The following is a 22,353-nucleotide window of genomic DNA, read 5'->3' on the forward strand; positions in this document are numbered from 1 at the left end:
GTAGTGGTGGAGGAGATTTTTGGAAACCATTCTTATAATATCTTATCTTACAATTTTAACATGTGATCTAGTTAAGATCAATTAGTAAGGAGGCATTGAAAACTGGTACCTACTTTTTTTAAATGGTAGATAAATATTATCTGAGTACTACAATATTATACTTAAAAGTAATAGTGACTGACCAAAACACAGAGGAATTGGGCATTAAAAACCAGTTAAGTATAGCAAATTCCTTTTTGCAGTGGAGAAATGTTGACATCAAGTTCTCTTTTCATCAAAACTATAATGGTCGAAAAAGTCTTGTAGGCACTTTTCGTATAGAATTGATAATTCAGTTCTTTGTAACGTAATGAATAATGATGATTGATAATGTTTGAAAGCAAAATATTCCAGAAAGCCTTAAATCAAAGCTGGGGTGGAAGTAAAAAATAAAAAAGGCTCTTAGGATATCAGCAGGTAGCAAAGACACGATGAAAATGCTGACTAAACTTTATGTGGCTAATATAATATATTATAAATAGATCTATTTACAATTAAGAACAGCAATCTAGCCACAGTTTCCTGATTTTTTCTTTAATCAAGAGGTAAAACAAAATGGGACTTTCTGATGAATAGGGGATCACTTAAAAGAGTTTTTCTCTTTCAATGTAATCAAGTTATTTGCAGTTTCCCACCTTCAGATGTTAAATAATCATTATTTTAGTTTAGTTACATTTTTGATAATCTTGTAAACAATGGCCTTTAATGATATATAAATTAACTAAAACATTTTTTTTCTTTAAAGCTTAACTTTATTTATTAACTTAGTTTAATATGAAATAAATCATACTGTATTTATGGTCTAAAATCATAAATTTTCTGCTGCCTTAACCAAAAATTTATTAGAAGAATTGTTCCCTTCACTTTTCTACACTATCAGAGATGGATCATTTTTTAAATAATCATAACTGGTTTTGTTACTACTATTTCAATAGGAATTTGTAGTGGGAAATGCAAAAAAGAATTCATAATTTTATATTGTAACAACTACTCAGTGCCCCAAATCCTTTCATCTTTTAGAGAGGAAATTAATAAAAATTTTAATATAATTTGAGTATGTAAATTACAGTTAGAAACATAAAAGTACTCCTTGGTAGCTGTGGTCTAACCTTGCTATGTGAAACGCATTTTAAAAGAAGTTGTTTGCTTATGATGATGATGGTGGTGGTGTTAAATGAAATTTAATGAAGATAATTGGGACCCTTTTAAAGCAGCAGTTTCAATTTTTTTATTTCTGATATAATTCTGCATTAGGCTTTTAAAAATAAAACAAAACTATTTTTGCCTTTTATCCACGCCACAAGTTTTTTTGCTTAGTATCACCTAAGAATTATATTTATTAGGTAGATAAGAAAAAGCTAATTGGGTGAAATCGTGTAGACATTATTTTTTATAGTATTAATTTTTTTAATAGACAAACCTGGTGTTATGGCTTGTATTGACGCAAAAGTGTTTCGGTCTAAATTACGACACAGAACCAGAACAAAACATTTCTATGTATCTAGTGTCCAGTCTGACTAGAAAGTTGTAACTACAAACTACCGCGAAAATCGCTTTGCTTGAACTAGCATTTAGGAGTTGACAGCTTATTGATCTTAACATATAATACTTAGCTTAAAATAATTTTTAACAGTTTTCTATAGGAAGCGAAAAAACTACATCTAGCTGGTTCCAGTTTAATTGGTGAACTGTGAATGAATGAATGAACTGTGTGTGTGTGTGTGTGTGCGGAAATTTCTGATACATCATTAGCATTTATGATTTTTTTTTTTTGTCTTCAGTCATTTGACTGGTTTGATGCAGCTCTCCAAGATTCCCTATCTAGTGCTAGTCGTTTCATTTCACTATACCCCCTACACCCTACATCCCTAATAATTTGTTTTACATATTCCAAACGTGGCCTGCCTACACAATTTTTTCCTTCTACCTGCCCTTCCAATATTAAAGCGACTATTCCAGGATGCCTTAGTATATGGCCTATAAGTCTGTCTCTTCTTTTAACTGTATTTTTCCAAATGCTTCTTTCTTCATCTATTTGCCGCAATACCTCTTCATTTGTCACTTTATTCACCCATCTGATTTTTAACATTCTCCTATAGCACCACATTTCAAAAGCTTCTAATCTTTTCTTCTCAGATACTCCGATTGTCCTAGCTTCACTTCCATATAAATCAACACTCCAAACATATACTTTCAAAAATTTTTTCCTGACATTTAAATTAATTTTTGATGTAAACAAATTATATTTCTGACTGAAGGATCGTTTCACTTGTGCTATTCGGCATTTTATATCGCTCCTGCTTCGCCCATCTTTAGTAATTCTACTTCCCAAATAACAAAATTCTTCTACCTCCATAATCTTTTCTTCTCCTATTTTCACATTCATTGGTCCATCTTTGTTATTTCTAATACATTTCATTACTTTTGTTTTGCTCTTGTTTATTTTCTTGCGTAGGACTTCATCTATGCCATTCATTGTTTCTTCTAAATCCTTTTTACTCTCGGCTATAATTACTATATTATCAGCAAATCGTAGCATTTTTATCTTTTCAACTTGTACTGTTACTCCGAATATAAATTATTCTTTAACATCATTAACTGCTAGTTCTATGTAAAGATTAAAAAGTAACGTGGATAGGGAACATCCTTGTCGGACTCCCTTTCTTATTATGGCTTCTTTCTTATGTTATTCAATTATTACTGTTTGGTTCCTGTACATGTTAGCAATTGTTCTTCTATCTCTATTTGAACCCTAATTTTTCTTAAATGCTGAACATTTTATTCCAGTCTACGTTATCGAATGTCTTTTCTAGGTCTATAAACGCCAAGTATGTTGGTTTGTTTTTCTTTAATCTTCCTTCTACTATTAATCTGAGGCCTAAAATTGCTTCCCTTGTCCCGATACTTTTCCTGAAACCAAATTGGTCTTCTCCTAACACTTCTTCTACTCGCCTCTCAATTCTTCTGTATAGAATTCTAGTTAAGATTTTTGATGCATGTCTAGTTAAACTAATTGTTCTGTATTCTTCACATTTATCTGCCCCTGCTTTCTTTGGTATCATGACTATAACACTTTTTTTTAAGTCTGATAGAACTTCCCCTTTTTCATAAATATTACACACCAGTTTGTATAATCTATCAATCGCTTCCTCACCTGCACTGCGCAGTAATTCTACAGGTATTCCGTCTATTCCAGGAGCCTTTCTGCCATTTAAATCTTTTAATGCTCTCTTAAATTCAGATCTCAGTATTGTTTCTCCCATTTCATCCTCCTCAACTTCCTCTATAACACCTTTTTCTAATTCATTTCCTCCGTATAACTCTTCAATATATTCCACCCATCTATCGACTTTATCTTTATATTATATATTGGTGTACCATCTTTGTTTAACACATTATTAGATTTTAATTTATGTACCCAAAAGTTTTCCTTGACTTTCCTGTATGCTCTGTCTATTTTACCAATGTTCATTTCTCTTTCCACTTTTCTTTAATCCACTCTTCTTTCGCTAGTTTGCACTTCCTGTTTATCGCATTTCTTAATTGTCGATAGTTCCTTTTACTTTCTTCATCAGTAGCTTTCTTATATTTTCTACGTTCGTCCATCAGCTGCAATATATCGTCTGAAACCCAAGGTTTTCTACCAGTTCGCTTTATTCTGCCTAAGTTCGCTTCTGCTGATTTAAGAATTTCCTTTTTAACATTCTCCCATTCTTCTTCTACATTTTCTACCTTATCTTTTTTACTCAGACCTCTTGCGATGTCCTCCTCAAATATCTTCTTTACCTCCTCTTCCTCAAGCTTCTCTAAATTCCACCGATTCATCTGACACCTTTTCTTCAGGTTTTTAAACCCCAATCTACATTTCAGTATCACCAAATTATGGTCGCTATCAATGTCTACTCCAAGGTAAGTTTTGCAGTTAACGAGTTGATTTCTAAATCTTTGCTAAACCATGATATAATCTATCTGATACCTTGCAGTATCGCCTGGCTTTTTCCAAGCGTGTATTCTTCTATTATGATTTTTAAATTGGGTGTTGGCAATTACTAAATTATACTTCGTGCAAAACTCTATAAGTCTGTTCCCTCTTTCTTTCCTTTTGCCCAGCCCGTATTCACCCACTATATTTTCTTCCTTTCCTTTTCCAATGCTTGCATTCCAATCTCCAACTATTATTAAATTTTCATCTCCTTTTACGTGTTTAATTGCTTCATCAATATCTTCGTATACACACTACCTCATCATCATCATGGGCGCTTGTAGGCATATAGACGTTAACAATCGTTGTCGGTTTAGGTTTTGATTTTATCCTTATTACAATGATTCTATCGCTATGCGTTTTGAAATACTCTACTCTCTTCCCTATCTTCTTGTTCATTATGAAACCTACTCCTGCCTGTCCATTATTTGAAGCTGAGTTAATTATTCTAAAATCACCTGACCAAAAGTCGCCTTCCTCTTCCCACCGAACCTCACTAATTCCTACTACATCCACATTTATCCTATCCATTTCTGTTTTTAAATTTTCTAGCCTACCAACCTTTTTTTAAACTTCTAACTTCCTCACTCCGACTCGTAGAATGTTATTTTTTAATTTTCTGGTGACCCCTTCCTTAGTAGTACCCACCCGGAGATCCGAACGGAGGACTAGTGTACCTCTGGAATATTTTACCAAGGAAGGCGCCTCCATCTTTGTTACATGAAAATGTAGAGTTACATTTTCTTGGAGTTTTCCATTGCTTTCAGCTGCGCCGTACTCAGAGGATTGAGTGATGTTGATATGGCCGTTAAGTCGTCCTGACTCACGCCCCTAACAACTACTGAAAAGCTGCTGCCCTCTTTCAGGAAACATTCCTTAGACTGGCTCTCAACAGATACCTCTCCGATACGGTTGCACCTTCGGTCCAGTTACTTTGTATCTCTGAGCAATCAAGCCCCCTCACCAACGGCAAGGTTTCATGATTCATAGAGGAGGCATTTAAGAATAAATACTTAAAAACACTATTCCAACGTATTTAATTTCTATTCGTGTTATTAGCATTCCATTATATTATTTTACGAATTGGACTCGGCTTAATTCAATATCTGAATATTTTTCACACCAACATACATTTGCGGTACTGTTCTGAGAAATTGAATTACGAGTACAGGTCAAAAGTAGAATATGTAGAAAAAAATTATAATTTGATATATTTCAGTTGGTTTTCTCTAACAGGTAAATTTTATTAATGAATTCCGAATTGACGCTTTGCATCACTGTTCGTGATCATGGAGTAGTGCGTAATGTACAAGTTTGTTTATTATTCTGACGTTTTTAATTTCTTTTTAGTTTTAATTATTCGATATTGTTTGTGGTAGTAAATTTAAAATATTTTATCTAAAGAAGTTGAAGAAAAATTAACAGACATGTTTATCATTTCAGGACATGGGTAAGTTATATATTTAAAGTTCATGTTTTTAGTGTTGGTTATAATTTTCAAGTTTATTCTAAAAATGATAAAATAATTTTGATGTAAGTGATGAGTATTCTTGATAAAAGAGTATTTTAATGTAACATATTGTTCTCTGGGGTTTGGTGAATAACAACGCATTGTATAGGCTCGGAGTAAGGCTTATCTCAGAACAGATTAATGTATCAAAGTTCGTTGTAGAGTCGATTTGCAAATTTTATTATTTCATTTTACATTATCTGCATTCAATTTATTTATGATTAGTTAGTGTATGTTAAAGTTATCGTTTTATAGTTCGGTTTGTATTGGTTTAATACATTAGTATTAACCTAACCTGTTGTGTTTAGCTAGTGATTCTTAACCTTTCCATTGGAATTATATTTCTATATTCAACTTTTATTTTTTCATCATCATTGGAATATGAAAGGTAACCGATTCATGGGATTAAATCTTAACAAACAAAAGTAAGTGTCCTAGAATAGCATTGATTAAATTCTTTTTATATATTTTTAGGAATAATTATATTGTAAATAATTCAAGATCACATTATCAGTGTAATGTTAAGTGTGCGCTGATTTAAGTGAAAGTGTTTAGTTTCATATTATTTACAGTCTGCATGTATTTTCATGAACCTATTCATTTTGGCAATATGTTAACAGATTTTACTAAGACTCAAGATATAACTGGAATTTTAAATTTTGTTCAGTGCATTGGTGTTAGGTATGTGATTCTTGTTAGTTGTATAATTTGTAAATATTAATTTTAGCTTGATGAAACCTAATTTGATAATTAGGAGATTTAAAATAATCAGTTTGGTCATCCTGTGATTAATCGACTACTGTCACGTGATGATATGACTATATTTAAGTGTCGTTAGCCATTTATCATTATTGAGTAGGATTACTATCAGGTTTAGTGTAGGTATGTTTATTCATGATGTGTTTTATTGTAATTTTATTTGCTATTATATGTTTGAATTTGTTGATTAGTTTGATAAATGCGATAATTCTGACAACTTACAGCAACCAATACCGGGTAATTCTTAGGAATTACTTGATCCCCTTCAATTTTTTTCATTCTTTAATACACCATTGTAGATATGATTATGATGAGGGGAAAACAAGATATAAATGTTATAAAGCAGGTTTGAACAACTAGTGACCTTGCAAGGTCAAAGTCCATGTTGTGTTATCAGTACTGTAGCCAATTAGCTATCAGTTTTGTGAGTTATAGTGACCTATTTGGATGCTGATCCATTCTGGTGGATTAAGGTTTTAGTTAAGATTAGAGTTTTGTGGAAAGAGGGATAAACCATAAAGCTAAACTTATTAGTCAGTCAGACTCAAGTTAGCTGTTGAAGTTGACTGATGGAACTCTTAGAGTAATGTGATTATCCATTATACACTTGGCTTATAGTATGGAAGTCAAGTATCTTCTCTCTCTCTCTCTCTCTCTCGCTATGTTTAAACTTAATTTGGTCAAGTGTCCTATGGGATGGTATTAGTATTGCCATACCTTGGTAATTTATCCCTAAACTCTCCACAGAATTCTAAACTTAACTCTATCTTTAACCGTAATCTTAACTCTAACTTTAACCCTATCCTCTCTTCACAGAATGGATTAGCATCTGAACAGGTCTCGGTAACTCATAAAACTGGTGGTAGCTAATTTACTAGAGTACTGAAAGTGTTGTGTGAATTTTGACGTAGCACAGGCTACCTGATGTCAAACTTGCTTTCCAACATTTAGATCTTGTGTTTCCCTAATCCTAAATATATCTATTATGGTATATTTAATTATGTATGAACAAAATTGAAGTTGCTAAAGTAATTATTCAGAATTTCCTCTTATTGTGAATTTTGTGAAGATTTTTGTTTTTATATGTTACAAGTAAAATTTGTATGTTGTGATTAATTTCTTTGTATCTATCTTGTTTCTATGAGGTGATTTACAAAATCTGATTCTGTTGTGCCTGTATATATTATTTGTATCTGTGGGTGAATGTGTATCAAGTTTGATGAAGTAATTAGTGCAGTCATTGTAGTTTGTTTATTCCTGTGTCACTGTATTTATAAGTTGTTAGTTTACTGTTTGATTTTCTATATTTGATTTGTAATTTGGAAAGCGACAGTGACCTTTCCTGAAAATGCATTCTTGCACTGTTTGGTGCAAACATTATAAATTTATGCTTATGTCTTTCTCAAGGTAATTGATAACAGTTTTATATATAATAATATTTGAAAAATATTTTGTTGTTAAAAAAAAAATGTAGGTCTAACAATGAGTAAACAGGTTTCTTTGATGATGAATTAGTTAAAATGTGCCCTTGTCTACTTAAAAAAAAGTGTTTCAATATATCATTTTTTAAATTTCATTTGAAAGAACCATGTCACTATCTCTAATGGAACCTGATTTAGTTGGCAAATCAAAATATGATTAAATACAAATTTTCCTATAAAATATTTTATGCTCAGCTATTGCTTGCTCAGTAATGGAGTTATTTGGATAATATAGAGCTAAATCCTTTCTTAAATCATTTTATTGATCCAGCAAAATTTCTGAGTTCAAAGAAACTAACATATGGAAATGAATCAAAGAAACTAACATATGGAAATGAATGTCATGATTTTTATATAAATCACATAATCTTTTTACATACTTTTTATATGGATTATTTTTCAGATCATTTCTACATGTGATAGTTTGAGATGAATTAAAAATATATCTTTTTTAGCTAACATAGGAATTTTTTCTCAAAATTTGGGTTTTCTGATCGTAAGTTTTTTTATAATCTTTCCTGTGTAATATAATTCTAAAAAGATTTACTTTTTTCTTATATTCCAAACTATTCTCCTTATCTATGATTGAATGAAACTGTTTTTTTTTTTTTTTTACATTTTAGCTTACTGCACTCTCGATGGTTAATGCTACCTTCCATATGGAACATTGATAGTTTGAGGCCTGACTTGGCTGATTATTTTTTAACATTGTGGCTCCTGATTATTGTTCCTGGCCACCATTTTCATTGAGTTATAATTAGTAATAATGTTATGACAATGTAACAATTAACAACTGTGTGTGAATGTAATGACCTACAGCTACACTAATTATACAAAGAAGGCATCTATTGTTTGTATAATTGGAAGCTGGAAGGCATCTCTTTTTTGTCATTCTAAAGGGACAGAATCAAGAACCCTGCAATAGATGTCAGGAGACTAGAGACTACAGGGGTATTATATAAATCAATCAGAACTACGTAACAAGCTGTTCTGATCATCTCTCTCCAATTTAATATGTTGTGTAGCTAGAAATTGTGATTTCTTAGTTATTGCAAACTTGTTTATTCTCCTGTTTAGAGCAATTGGCCCAGCTGGAAAAAACATCTTCTGTAGCAAACTATTTAAAGCAGAAACTGCTGATATGTATTCATAAGGAGCATCTTATGGAGAAAACTGATTAATTTATGGCATATTTGTCATAAATTGCTGAGTACTAAGTTTTATATCTGCAGGGATATGTGATTCTTAGACAGTAACACATCACTACCTTCTTCTTGCTTACTTTCATGTTTATTATTTTAATAAGATAATAATTGTTCCAGTAATTTTAATTTTTTCATTTTTTTTAATGTTACAGCGAGTATGTAAACATGAAATATTTTCAGTTTTAAATACCAGCTATGTCCTTATCTTTGAGTGAGTGCACCTGTAATTTGTAACATCCCATGCTGGGTTCTGTTGTTAATTAGAATCTAATAAAATGGCTGGAAAAAAGAATTAAGGTGCTGATATCATTATAAAATAATTAGTTCATCTTTGCTTTGATTTTTTGTCCTTCTGGACAGTATGTTATTGCTAATTGAATTGGTGAATGAGGATGTAAAAAACTGATAAAAAAATAAAACACTTGATAGAAATAATTTTGCCTAAAGATAAAATCATTCTCTTGACAAAATTAGAGACAAAATCTTTTTATTTTTATCGTGGTCAGTTTATTACTTCTGGCCAGTTCTTTACTACTTCTTTCATTTTTTTTTTTTAATAACAATTCAATCACACATGATATACTGAAGTACCTTTGACAATTTGTTAAATTTTTATAGAAATTATAAGTTATATTTTTATGTAAGATAAGAGTAGTCTGTAATAGTTTTTGTTATGGTTGGTTTTGTATTTGTGCTTTCGGTGTACAAATACTTGTGTGTGTGTATGCATACACACACACACACACACACACACACACACACACACACACACACACACACACCACACCCACATATCACACACCACATCACAATATAGCATTGTTGAAGATAAGGTTGGTACCATCTGCACTGTGCATCAGAAATTGTGGAGATATGAAAGTGTGTTGTAGTGCTAAGCACAGTACTTCATTATGTCTTATTTCTGTGCTGTGCTTGCATGTTCCATACATAGATTATCTTTATTTTTTATTGAAATGTTAAATAAGATGTTTTGAAGTTTGTGAGTGAGTAACAGCTCAGCTGATAATGATTACAGAAAATTTAATGCAACTCATAGGCATTAGAATGGTATATTCTACTTTATTTCTATATTAGATTTGTAATTATTTTGCTATTGTAACTTGAATTACAATTTTTTTTTTTTTTAATATTAAAATTGTTTAATGTTTATGAATTAGTAATTTTATACATGGCTTAAAAAGAAAAACTCTGTATATGAATCATTAGACCTTGCCAATGGTAAGGGGCCTTGAGTGCTCACTTTTACAGAGTAGCTGGACCGAAGGTGCAACCATATTGGAGAGGTATCTATTGAGAGATAGACTAAGTAATGTTTCCTGAAAGAAGGCAATTGCTCTTTCAGTAGTAGTTGCCCTCTTTCAATAGGGCATAGGTTAGAAGGACTTAAACGACCATATCAGCATCACTCAATCTTCTATGTATGGTACAGCTTTAAAGTACTGGAAAACTAAAGCTGTTTTTTTCCCAAGAAAATGTAGCTGTCCGGATTTTCATGTAACAAAGATAGAGGCACCTTCCTTGGTAAAAAACATTCTGGAGGTAAACTTGTCTCCTTTTCAGATCTCTGAGCGGGGACTGCTAAGGAAGGCATCACCAGAAAATTAAAAAATAACTTTCTGTGAGTCGGAGTGTGAAATGTTAGAAGTTTAAAAAAGGGATAGAAAATTTAAAGAGGTTAAATGTAGATGTAGTAGGAATTAGTGAAGTTCGATGGGAAGAGGAAAACGACTTTTGGTCAGGTGATTTTAGAATAATTAACACAGCATCAAATAAAGGGTGAGCAGGAGTAGGTTTCGTAATGAACAAGAAGATAGGGAAGAGAGTAGAGTATTTTGGAAAGCTTAGTGATAGAATCATTGTAATCAGGATAAAATCAAAACCTAAGCCGATGATTGTTAATGTCTATATGCCTATAAGTGCCCATGGTGATGATGAGGTGTAGTGTGTGTATATGAAGAAATTGACAAAGCAGTTAAACACATAAAAGGGGGATAAAAATTTAATAATAGTTGGAGATTGGAAGGTAAGCACGGAAAAGGCAAGGAAGGAAATATTGTGGGTGAGTACGAGCTGGGCAAAAGGAATGAAAGAGTGGACCGACTTATTGCGTTTTGCACAAAGTAATTGCCAACACCCAGTTTAAAAATCATAATAGAAGAATTTATAAATGGAAAAAGCTAGCAATACTGCAAGGTTTTTTGAGATAGATTATATCATGATTAAGCAAAGCTGTAGAAATCAACTCATTGACTGCAAAGCATATCCAGGAGCAGACATTGACAGCGACCATAATTTAGTGATAATAAAATGTAGATTAGGGCTTAAAAATCTGAAGAAAAGGCGCCAGATGAATCTGTAGAATTTAGAGAAGCTTGAGGAAGAGGAGGTAAAGAAGATTTTTGAGGACATTGCAAGAGGTCTGAGTAAAAAAGGTAAGGTAGAAAATATAGAAGAAGAATGGGAGAATGTTAAAAGGGAAATTCTTAAATCATAAATCAGCAGAAACAAACATAGGCAGAACAAAGAGAACTGGTAAAACACCCTGGATATCGGAGGGTATATTGCAGCTGATGGAGGACCGTAGAAACTATAAGAATGTTAGTGGTGATATAAGAATGATAGTGGAGGTAAAAGGACCTATTGCCAATTTATAAATACTATAAACAGGGAGTGCAAATGGGTGAAAGAAGAGTGGATTGAAGAAAAGTATTTGTAAGTGGAAAGAGAAATGATCATTGGTAAAATAGACTAAGCATATAGGAAAGTTAAGGAAAACTTTGTGGTACATAAGTTAAAATCTAATAATGTGTTAAAAAAAGATTGTACTTGATTTATAATATGAAAGAAAAGGTTGAGGAACCTCAAAATTTTATTTGGAATATATTGAAGAGTTATGTGGAGGAAATGGAATAGAAACTGGTGTTATAGAGCAGGAAGAGGATGTTGAAGAGAATGAATAGGGAGATCAATACTGAGATCTGAATTTAATAGAGTTTAAAGGATTTGAATGGGAAAAGGCTCCTGGGATAGATGGGATAACTGCAGAATTACTGCGCAGTGCATGTGAGGAAGCGATAGATAGATTATACAAACTGGTTGTAATATTTACAAAACAGGGAAAGTTTTGTCAGACTTCAAAAAGAGTGTTTATTGCCATGCTACCAAAGAAAGCAGGAGCAGAAAAATGTGAAGAATACAGAACAATTAGTTTAACTACTCGTGCATCAAAAATTTTAACTAGAATTCTGTACAGAAGAATTGAGAGGAGAGTGGAAGAAGTGTTAGGAGAAGACCAATTTGGTTTCATGAAAAGTATAGGAATAAGGGAAGCAATTTTAGCGATCAGATTAGTAGTAGAAAGAATATTAAAGAAAAACAAACGAGCATACATGGCATTTATAGACTTATAAAAGGCATTTGATAACATAGATGAGTAAAATATATAGCATTTTAAAATAATTAGGGTTTAAGTATAGAGATAGAAGAACATTTGCTAACATTTACAGGAACCAAACTGCAACAGTATTAATCAAAGAGCATAAGAAAGAAGCAGTAGTGAAAAAAAGAATCTGACAAGGATGTTCCCTATTCCTGTTACTTTTTATTGATCTAGCAGTTAATGATGTTAAAGAAAAATTTAGATGTGGAGTAACAGTGCAAGGTGAAAATATAAAGATGCTACGATTTACTGATGATATAGTAATTCTAGCTGAGAGTAAAAAAGATTTAGAAGAAACAATAAATGGTATGGGTGAAATCCTATGCAAGAACTACCACATGAAAATAAACAAGAACAAAACGAAAGTAATGAAATATAGTAGAAATAAAGTAGGTAGACTACTGAATACAAAAATAGGACAAGAAAAGAGTATAGAGGTAGAAGAATTTTGTTATTTGGGAAGAAGAATTACTAAAGATGGACGAAGCAGGAATGATATAAAATTTTGAATAGGACAGATGAAATTAACTTTTAGTCAGAAATATAATTTGCATATGTCAAAATTTAGTTTAAACATCAGGAAAACATTTTTGAAAGTATATGTTTTTAGCGTAGCTTTGTATGGAAGTGAAACCTGGATGATTGGGATATCTGAAAAGAAAAGATTACAAGCTTTTGAAATGTTGGTGCTATAGGAGAATCAGATGGGCAGATAAAGTGACAAATGAAGAGTTGTTGTGGTAAATTGATGAAAGAAGCATTTGGAACAATATAGTTAAAAAAGGGAGACAGACTTATAGGCCACATCCTAAATCATCCTTTTTTTTTTTACGTCAGAAGTGAACAATTTCGATTTGATAAATGTAAATCGGATGTTTTGTGTTAAAGAATTTATAATTATTTTTTTCTCAGTTATTCAGTGTTGTGTTATGTAAACATTTAAAAATTATACTAATAATTTACATTCAGAACTTGTGCACATGCAGGTGTGTTTTAATGTAATTAATCCACATAATTTACATTTATATTAATTCTTAATATGTCTTAATAAACTAAAAAAAAGTAAGTATATTGTTTGTTTTGTAACATGTATTTTTAGCTATATTTAACTATAATTTTCTTTTATTTTAAGGTTTTTATAAATTTATACCATGTCGTAAGCATGTATAAAAATCACTTTATCACTGAGTTTTATCAGTTCCAATTTGAAGGTTGAAACTTACATCATTAGATTATAATTTTATGATTGTTAATTTTTGTTTTTTGAACAGAATGTGATGAGGGGGGGACTAAAAGAGAGATGGTTGCCAGTCTTCAGTCTAGAAAAGAAGCTTTAGAATCAAAGCTTCGTGAAAAGAATGAAGAGTTGAAAGCCCTTTGTATTCAGGAGGCTGAATTAACAGGTGTTCTGCCTCCTGAAACGCCTATTGAGCCAGGAGAAAGTCCACCATCATTCCGCAGAAGAGTTGGAACTGTATTCACTTATCCAGAAAACCTCATCAATAAATTGAAATCAAAAGAGGTAAGTATGCAAGTTAATTTTATCTATATGTTTTTTCTTTAGTGTATACATGATATTTGGGGTTGACGATTCCATGTTATTAAATTTGATTGTATGTAACTTAGATATAATTCATATGTACTTCTCAACTTTCCATTATTTAATGATTGATTACAATATCTTTTCATTTATTCTCATAGTCATCAATTCTGTTAGAATCATTAAAGTAGAGAGGGAGACTACTTATGACATGATTACGTCTACATTGTTTTCAGATAGCTTATAGAGTGAAGAATAAACAAACGTATTTGTGTTGTGAGTTCATCATCATTCTGCTGAGTCACATCCCTTGTCATCAGTCGATATGGCTGCCGATTCTCAATGCAGCCATATCTATATACAACACTACAATCATTACTTATATATTAGTTAGCATCATATATTAGTTGTGTATACAAACATTTATTTAATGTTATATCTTCTCAGTTCTATTAAAACCCTTGATCTATTCATATGATTACTCTTTTGGTCTCATGTTCAGTTTTTATGTTTCTGTTATTTATTTACTCTAATATTATTTAAAGTTAATGTAATGCATTAACAAAAATTTCTTTGCAGCAGGTATAAATAAGTTGATTCAGAGATGGTACAAGTGTGTTAATGTTGTTGTTGATCAGTTGAAGTAAAAAAATGTCACATTGACTAAATAAACTGTTCTAGCTCCAAAGCAATTTTGTCTTTAATTATTAAATAACTCTTGTATAAATCTGTGTTGTTACTGTAACAATTGATCCTTGAAGTGATTGCTACACCATTTCGTTTGTTAGTTCATTCAAAAGATTTTTTTTTAATAGAATCATTGGTTTCAGGAGGAATCATTGGCAGCATTAGAATTAGAATGCAAAATTCAGACTGGTATAGCAGAAGCAGCTCTTGGATTAGCGAATGATGGTACTGCTTCAAAATCTGTTCGGCGAAAGCATCGCCTTATGTATCAACAAAGCCAGCGGCGGTTAATGGAATTGGAAGCACGATTGAGCTTTTTACGTCAATCTGCAGACAATAATAATAGCAGTAGTAATAGTATTAATAGTAATAATAACAATAGTGGTAGTAATTCCACTACTACTAATAACCACAATGGTAACAGCTCTAAGGGACAACTGAAACAAAGAAAAAAGCCACGACCACCTCTTGATTCTGGTATATTTTTATTTTTTCACCTTGTTTTACTGTTATTTGTAAGGGAGTGCATGGATATAAATACAGATATGATATCAGAGAGCAGTTTTCTTAGTCCTGTAGTTTTAACATGAAATATATAAATTTACTTGTATAGTAGATCATTTTGTTGAGAAAAAAAAATTTAAATAGCTTTAAAGTATGTTTAAGAAAACAGCTTTTGATTAATTATTCATTATTCATTTACTTATTGTTCATTATAATGATCTAAACATTTACAGTAGATATGTGATAACCTGATATCGACTTTTTTTTGACTCTTGACTGTTGGAATTGTGGGCACATTTTTACGTATAAGGACTTGAGTCAACAACACTAGTGATATATTTTTAACCGTTTTGCAGTATTTGTAAAAAAAAATGTGGTTGTTATGGTGATGTGAATTAACCTCACAAGAATTATTGGGATGTAGTAAATCTATTATCATGACTAAACAAAAACCATGTTTTTCTCTTTAAAATTATTTGTAATGGATAAATACACCTGAATCTTAATTTCTTAGAATGGTACCATACTTCATCATTTTAAAAGGTGTATGGTGAAGGTTTAATTACAGTGGTGAAGTTCTATAAACAATTTTGATTATATGTGTATATAGTTTATTGTAGTGCAGTATAGTTATGTAAAGAACCTAAAATAAACAAACAAAAGATAGAAGAATAAATAATATGAAAGAACATAAAAAAAGATTTAGGTATCTTCAATAGAATTTTAGAAAGAGTATCTTAAATTAATATTATGCTATAAAAGTTAAACTTATCTGATAGCGAATTTGTGTATCAGTAGATGCTGGGCACCATATTTCGGTTCATTAGTGCCCCTTTATTCTTTATATTCATCTTGTAATTTTTGCTTGCTTTTTTAATTTTCAGTCTGCATTTTTTTTTCAGTTTCAAAGACCATTTTCTCAGTATTTTTTTGTTAGGTTTTCATCAATTTTTTAATTCTTGCACACAGTTGTAGTCAGGTTGTTTATGTAACGGTTTCAAAAAAAATTTTCAATTTATTGAATAAGCTTATAGTCTTATACACATGATTCCAGTGGATTCTTTGCAGCAAATTCGTTTTTAATATCTTGATTAAGTAATATTATTCAGCGGTTTATTTCTGTTTTTCGTGCTGCTATGTTAACATTTTCATAATGATATTGGATTTGATTAATCCTGAAATACTGCATTAATTTTCTTCATAATGCAGGTGGCAAGTGAGTGTTTTGTTGTGTTAATATACTTTGTTAACCTTCTCCCATCACAATGATCCGCGTGAAAATATGTTGGTATCTTATTGCCTCCCTTCATAGTCTTATGCTACCCTCTTGTGAAAAAAATTTCAACAAATTACAGTATATTAAAGAGATTTAACAGATTCTGACAAAAAAAAACCTTTATGATTGTTTATTTTTTATGCCTGTAACAAAAAAAAAATTGAAACAGTAAATAAATTACGATAAATTAATTGCAGATTTTTTTTGCACTTTCTACCATGTTTATTATTAGCGAATATATTTTTTTTCTTTGTGTTTATGAAACATAGTTTGCTGATTTTTAAAATAATACTTTCAAGCAAATCGGTTGAAAATTGGGCAAAATATGATGAAAAACCCGTGTAATAAATCACAGATTAGTAACATATGTTACTATAAGTGAAAGTAGATTCAGAAAACTACGTTTTATAAAAATCCCCACCCCTGAAAAGGCTGTTTTCAGGTTGACAAAAAAACAATTTTTACTGTATACTGTTATTCATTACGAATCATTACGTGTTACATGTTTACTGATATTTGTCAGAAAAGATATTTATAGACCTCAAGTAAAAATGACATATTTATGACCACAAATTCCTTTTTTTTGTGTGCGTGCCGTCTATCATAATTTATTATGTGTTTCAATACATTGATATGTTGCTACTAAGATAAGTTATTTTTGTGAATAATAAATAAATCCGTAATCGTCATAGCAATTATAATACACAAGTCTCACAAACACACACACACACACTTCTGAGAAAAAAATGGTCATATTCTTTTTAGTCTAAATAAACCATTTTGCATCATATAAACATCGTTCAAATTGTGTAATAAAACTGATTCCTTTGTGAATATAAAACAAAATAACTGACTTAGATGCCATATAAAATGATTTTAATTTCCTTCGACTTGCCACAGATACATTTGGATCAAGCCCTGTTACAAGGTTGCTTATTGACTGGGGTGAGCCATCACTTTGGAATAGATGGGACCAGCTTTTAGCATCTTATTTTGCCCATCTCAAAGGTCAACCAAATCACCTGGATATTGACTTAGTCCTTGGGAATCCTAATTTAGGAAGGTATGAGGACTATCCACGTTGTATTGCACTTGTAGGTGTTTGTACCTGATGTCTACTGCATCTTATAAATGTTGACACATCTATTTTTCCAACATATCTGTGCTCTCATATCCTCCATGGGGAATCATCCTTATAAATTTTATTTTTGACCTTATGCTGTATAATAAAGAATCAACACCATTTACTGTCTTCCAGCAAATGTTTCACTGTATCTCCAAGATAAACTCAGATGCAGTAGTATACACTGATGGATTGGAACAGAACAATGTGCATTTGTTGTCAATGATAGAACTTAAATGTTTGGTCTACCTGTTATTATGAGTGTGCTTACTGCTGAATTTTATGCTATAAATAAGGCTGTGAATATCATTAACCCTAAAATATCCTTATTTGTAGCGACTCTCCAAGCTTTAGAAGATTATTACTCTAGCCATCCTTTGGTCACTGAAATTTATTACACAATCTCTGAGTTGAACCATCGCAACACACAAGTGAGTTTCTGTGGGATTCTTAGTCATGTGGAAATTCCAGGTAATGAACGTGCAGATTCTGCTTCTAAGGCGCATGTAATCAACCTCCTTTCACCACTCATGTTGCTGCTTCTGACTTTATTTATTGCATAAAACAGTCTCTTCGAGCAAAGTGGCAAGGTGACTGGATGGCTACTGTTGATAACAAACTGGCACATTAAAGAGTCTGTGTTGCCATGGGACTCCTTATGCAGTAAAAGTCATGAAGAAGTCGTCCTCTGTCGATTGCGATTAGGACATAACCAGAGTCTTACATGAGTACCTTATGTCAGCAGGACACATACCACTATGCGTATGATGCAACTGCTGCTTGATTGTGCCACATACTTGTGGATTGCAGATGCTATGCGATCATGCATTGTAAATTTAAATTGCCTAGAAATATCTGTCAATTCTTGGGTAATAATAATGAAGTTTTAGGTCGGTTGTTTCTATTTTCATGTCGTGTTGGTCTTATACCTAGAATTTTATATTGTTGCATATAGATTTTTGTATTGGAAAAGTTTTTAATGTATCTATTTTTGCTTTAATTTTTATGTTTTTGTATTGGTATTTCATTCAGTTATCCAAGAAGGGATTCTTCCTTTATAGGGATTTAATTATAATTTACATAAACATTATGTAAATTTTATATAGTTTTTTGTTTTTATTTTTATGTTTCTTTTAAATAATTTTATTGTGTTTTTAAGATTCCGACTATGATATTAGTTGTAGGGTTTTAGTGATATTAGTTTTATTTCATTTTTAACATTTTAGTTTTTATGTTAGTTCTTAGTGTTTTGTTATGCAAGAAGGGGCTCTTTACACTCTGTCTCGGACTTTGTAGAATTCTATATATTTCTAGTTACATTTTATATATATATATATATTTTTTTTATATTATATTTATACTTATTTTAATTCTATGTGTAGGACTGTAATATTAATTTTAAATGTATCTTAAGAAAAGTTTTTCGTGTGACATTAATTATATGTTTTTTTAGACTGTTTCTAGTTAGTTATTTTGTTTTTATGAAAACCTGGTTATTCTGGGCGCTGATCACAAGAGTATTTTTCGCCCTCAAAAAAAAAAATTATCCTGTTTGGTAATATTTTCTCATCCATCCTTCCCATATATCCAAACCACGTGAGCTTTGATCTTCTCGGAAGGCTTGCCAATTTCAGTTCCTCTCTAATCATACTATCCTATCCCGTCTTCTTTTCCCTAGCATGCTTCTCTTGAATTTCATTTCTGCTGCCTGTACTTGTACCTCCAACTTTCTGCCCTGGTTTCTGCTACATAGGTAAGAACTGGCACAAAGTATGCTTTATACAAAACTTCTTACTTTGGAAAGGTACCTCCTTGTATCAGACATACTTCTTACAGTCTGATAAAATCCACTTACCTTCTGTTCTCTTGCACTTACTTCTTTAAACATTCTCCCATCCTCAGAAAAAACTGTTCTCAGATAATTAAACTCTATTACCCTTTCCATTTTTCTACCATTCATAGTTATGTTAATTGAAATTCCCTTTTTTCTGTCTTGCCCAATCATTTTAGTCTTCTCAACACTAAACTGCATACCACATTTCTGAGTTTTTTTAACTCTATACATTTATTGCACACTCTACATCCCTTTCAAATTCCCCCTATATAACCAGGTCATCTGCAAATAATAACTTGCTCGTTCCTTCTGCTATTTCCTTTTTAACTTTTTTGAAGATTCCATCCATAGTTATAAATGGAAGTGGAGATATCACACTTCCTTGTCTCAATCCATTTTCTATCTCAAACCAATCTGACCTTCTCAGCCTTGTTCTGACGCAACTCTTTCTCACATATAACTTTAACCATCTGGGTGTCTGCTTTATCCACATTTCTTTCTTCTAGCACCTACCACACAATTCTCTATCTATGGTATCATATGCTTTACTATGTCCAGGAATACCAATTCTATTAATACTATACTAATTGCTTATTATAATCCCACTTCTCACTCGCTTGTCTCAGCGCAGATGTTGCATCCATAGTGGATCTACCATATCTGAATCCCATCTCTTCCTTTTCCAAATCTCCCTCAGTCTTTCTTCTGATGTGGTTTTCTAATACCCTTTCAAACAGCTTCACTATGTGTGGAAGTAGTGTAATACCTCTGTAATTACTATATAACATTTTGCTCCCTTTTTTAAGCATGAAGATTTTTATTCCCTTTTCCAGTCTTCTGGAATCACTTTCATTTTCCGTATACTTCTGAACAGTCTGTACAACACTGTAAACCACAAACTCCTACTGTCTTCACCATTTTGTTGCTTACCTGATCAATTCCTGGTGCTTTGTCTCCTTTTATTCTTCTTAAAGCATTCTCTATCTCCGTCGTTATGTAACATCCCTCTTCTTTCTCCACTCCCCTTGCCACTGTCCTGAAGAAGAGAAAAAAGGGAGGAACTTTTTTCTCTTATTCAATTTGGGTTTAGGAGTTCACTAAAATATTCTTTTCATCTATGTCTGTTCTTCAATACATTTGGCTGGATGCTTTAGGATTGCTAGCATTACTCTCTGCAATTTTGCATGCCTGTGTTGTTATGTTGTTATTAAGATAATAATATTGTATTTTCTTCAAAGAACACTGTTTTCTATGTTGAGTAATCTTTACCTTTCTTAGCTTCATTCTTTTATTATATGTTCATGCGTTTCAGAATAACTCCATTGTCAAAACTTGTACTCATGTCAAGTACAACAAGTTTTGTATGTCTTTTTTTAATCTCTGTGATGGCATCTGTAAAATGAGCAACCACATATGAATATATGAAGCTTCATATGTTCATATGTGTGAAGAGAACATACTCTTCACACATATGAAGCTTTCTCTTGTACATAATACTTTTCATCCAACTTCACATGCAAAAATTTAACGGTGTTAGAACAGTTGATCTTGATGGTCAGGAGTGTGGTCCGCTGTGGCCAATCCATTGCTCTGGAAATTGCTCATTCAAGTATTTGACTGAATTGGTTTGCTTGGCATTTCTCCCGCCACCATCCCATTTGGTTGCTCTAAAGCATAGGACTGAATGTCTGTGCCACAAATGGCTACTGAGCCTAGAAACAGTTTAGCGACCAGTATCCTAACTAGCTCCTAGAGCTGACCTAAAAGCGTGAGCGGAATAAGCGTAGTACCATACAACATTCACTTGCATGTCCCACCACCCACTTGTCATATATCACTAAAATGAATAGGAGCACTCTGTGCTACTACTAAAACATATATGACTATCAATAGTTAAATTTATCTCATCAAACACAGCAATTCACTACCACACCTAGGCCGCTGAATACCAGCAAGTACCGGTCCACCATTAAAGCGCTTAGAGCCTCAATCTGGCTCGTAGCCAGCCATTTCTGTCGGTTAGCTTCCTACAGTGGCGCGGAAGGAGTCTTTTGCCTTAGGTAAACTACTGATGTCAGTTGAACAAAGCAACCACATCAAGGAACATAAGCCACATTAGAGGTCATACTTTCGAAGACACCTCGTTACACCATGCACAAATGACAGCCTGGCAGTCCGATATCCTTCCAAGCAATCCTAAGCTTATGCATCACAGAAATGGCGTCTGCCGCTGCTTGCCTAATGTGGTAGCTAAATAGTAACTTCTCATCAAACAAAACACCTATGTACTTATGAACTCTAATTCGACTGATTACACAGCCTTTATACTTAATACGGGGGTTATGACTATGATAATTTGTCTGCACCCTTGAGAAGCATAAACTTCGTCATGGGCACAGAAATCTTTAAATTTTGAATATCCATCCAGCCCTCTGCAGTTGACATAGCTGCCTGCGTTCGGTCTTCCAGCTGCAGTCGTAAATTACCATGATCTAACAGGAGACAGTCATCGGCAAAAGCCTGGGCTGGGACCCCTTCTGGGAATTTCAGTCCCACAAATCCGTCAAATAATAGGTTCTACTGAAAGGGGCTGAGAATGAAACCCTGTGGGCTTCCCCTGGTGATGAACTTTTCCACAACTAGGTGCGGATCCTTAAACAGAGCTCCACATTTCAAAAGCTTCTAATCTTTTCTTCTCGGATACTCTGATTGTCCAAGCTTCACTTCCATATAAAGCGACACTCCAAACATATACATTCAAAAATTTTTTCCTGACATTTAAATTAATTTTTGATGTAAACAAATTATATTTCTGACTGAAGACTCGTTTCACTTGTGCTATGTGGCATTTTATATTGCTCCTGCTTTGTCCATCTTTAGTAAGTCTACTTCCCAAATAACAAAATTCTTCTACCTCCATAATCTTTTCTCCTCCTATTTTCACATTCAGTGG

General features: G+C 32.4%; 1 protein-coding gene across 5 annotated transcripts in view; it reads left to right on the forward strand.

Moving 5' to 3' along the window:
* Positions 1-5,292: 5,292 nt before the first annotated feature.
* sstn (stepping stone) overlaps positions 5,293-22,353 on the forward strand; it is a 134,306-nt gene continuing 117,245 nt past the window's right edge. For 3 of the 5 annotated variants that reach the window (XM_075362224.1, XM_075362223.1, XM_075362220.1), the window contains exons 1-3: positions 5,293-5,471; positions 13,708-13,958; positions 14,807-15,140. In XM_075362224.1, coding sequence (XP_075218339.1) covers positions 5,468-5,471; positions 13,708-13,958; positions 14,807-15,140 — 589 coding nt within the window. In that variant the 5' untranslated portion in view covers positions 5,293-5,467. Of the gene's footprint in view, positions 5,472-5,771; positions 5,957-9,128; positions 9,274-13,707; positions 13,959-14,806; positions 15,141-22,353 lie in introns of those variants that run through there. The other 2 variants (XM_075362222.1, XM_075362221.1) reach the window with 2 other exon arrangements.

The sequence above is a fragment of the Lycorma delicatula genome, chromosome 4 (genome assembly GCF_047948215.1).
Source record: "Lycorma delicatula isolate Av1 chromosome 4, ASM4794821v1, whole genome shotgun sequence".
Taxonomy (NCBI): Eukaryota; Metazoa; Arthropoda; class Insecta; order Hemiptera; family Fulgoridae; genus Lycorma; species Lycorma delicatula.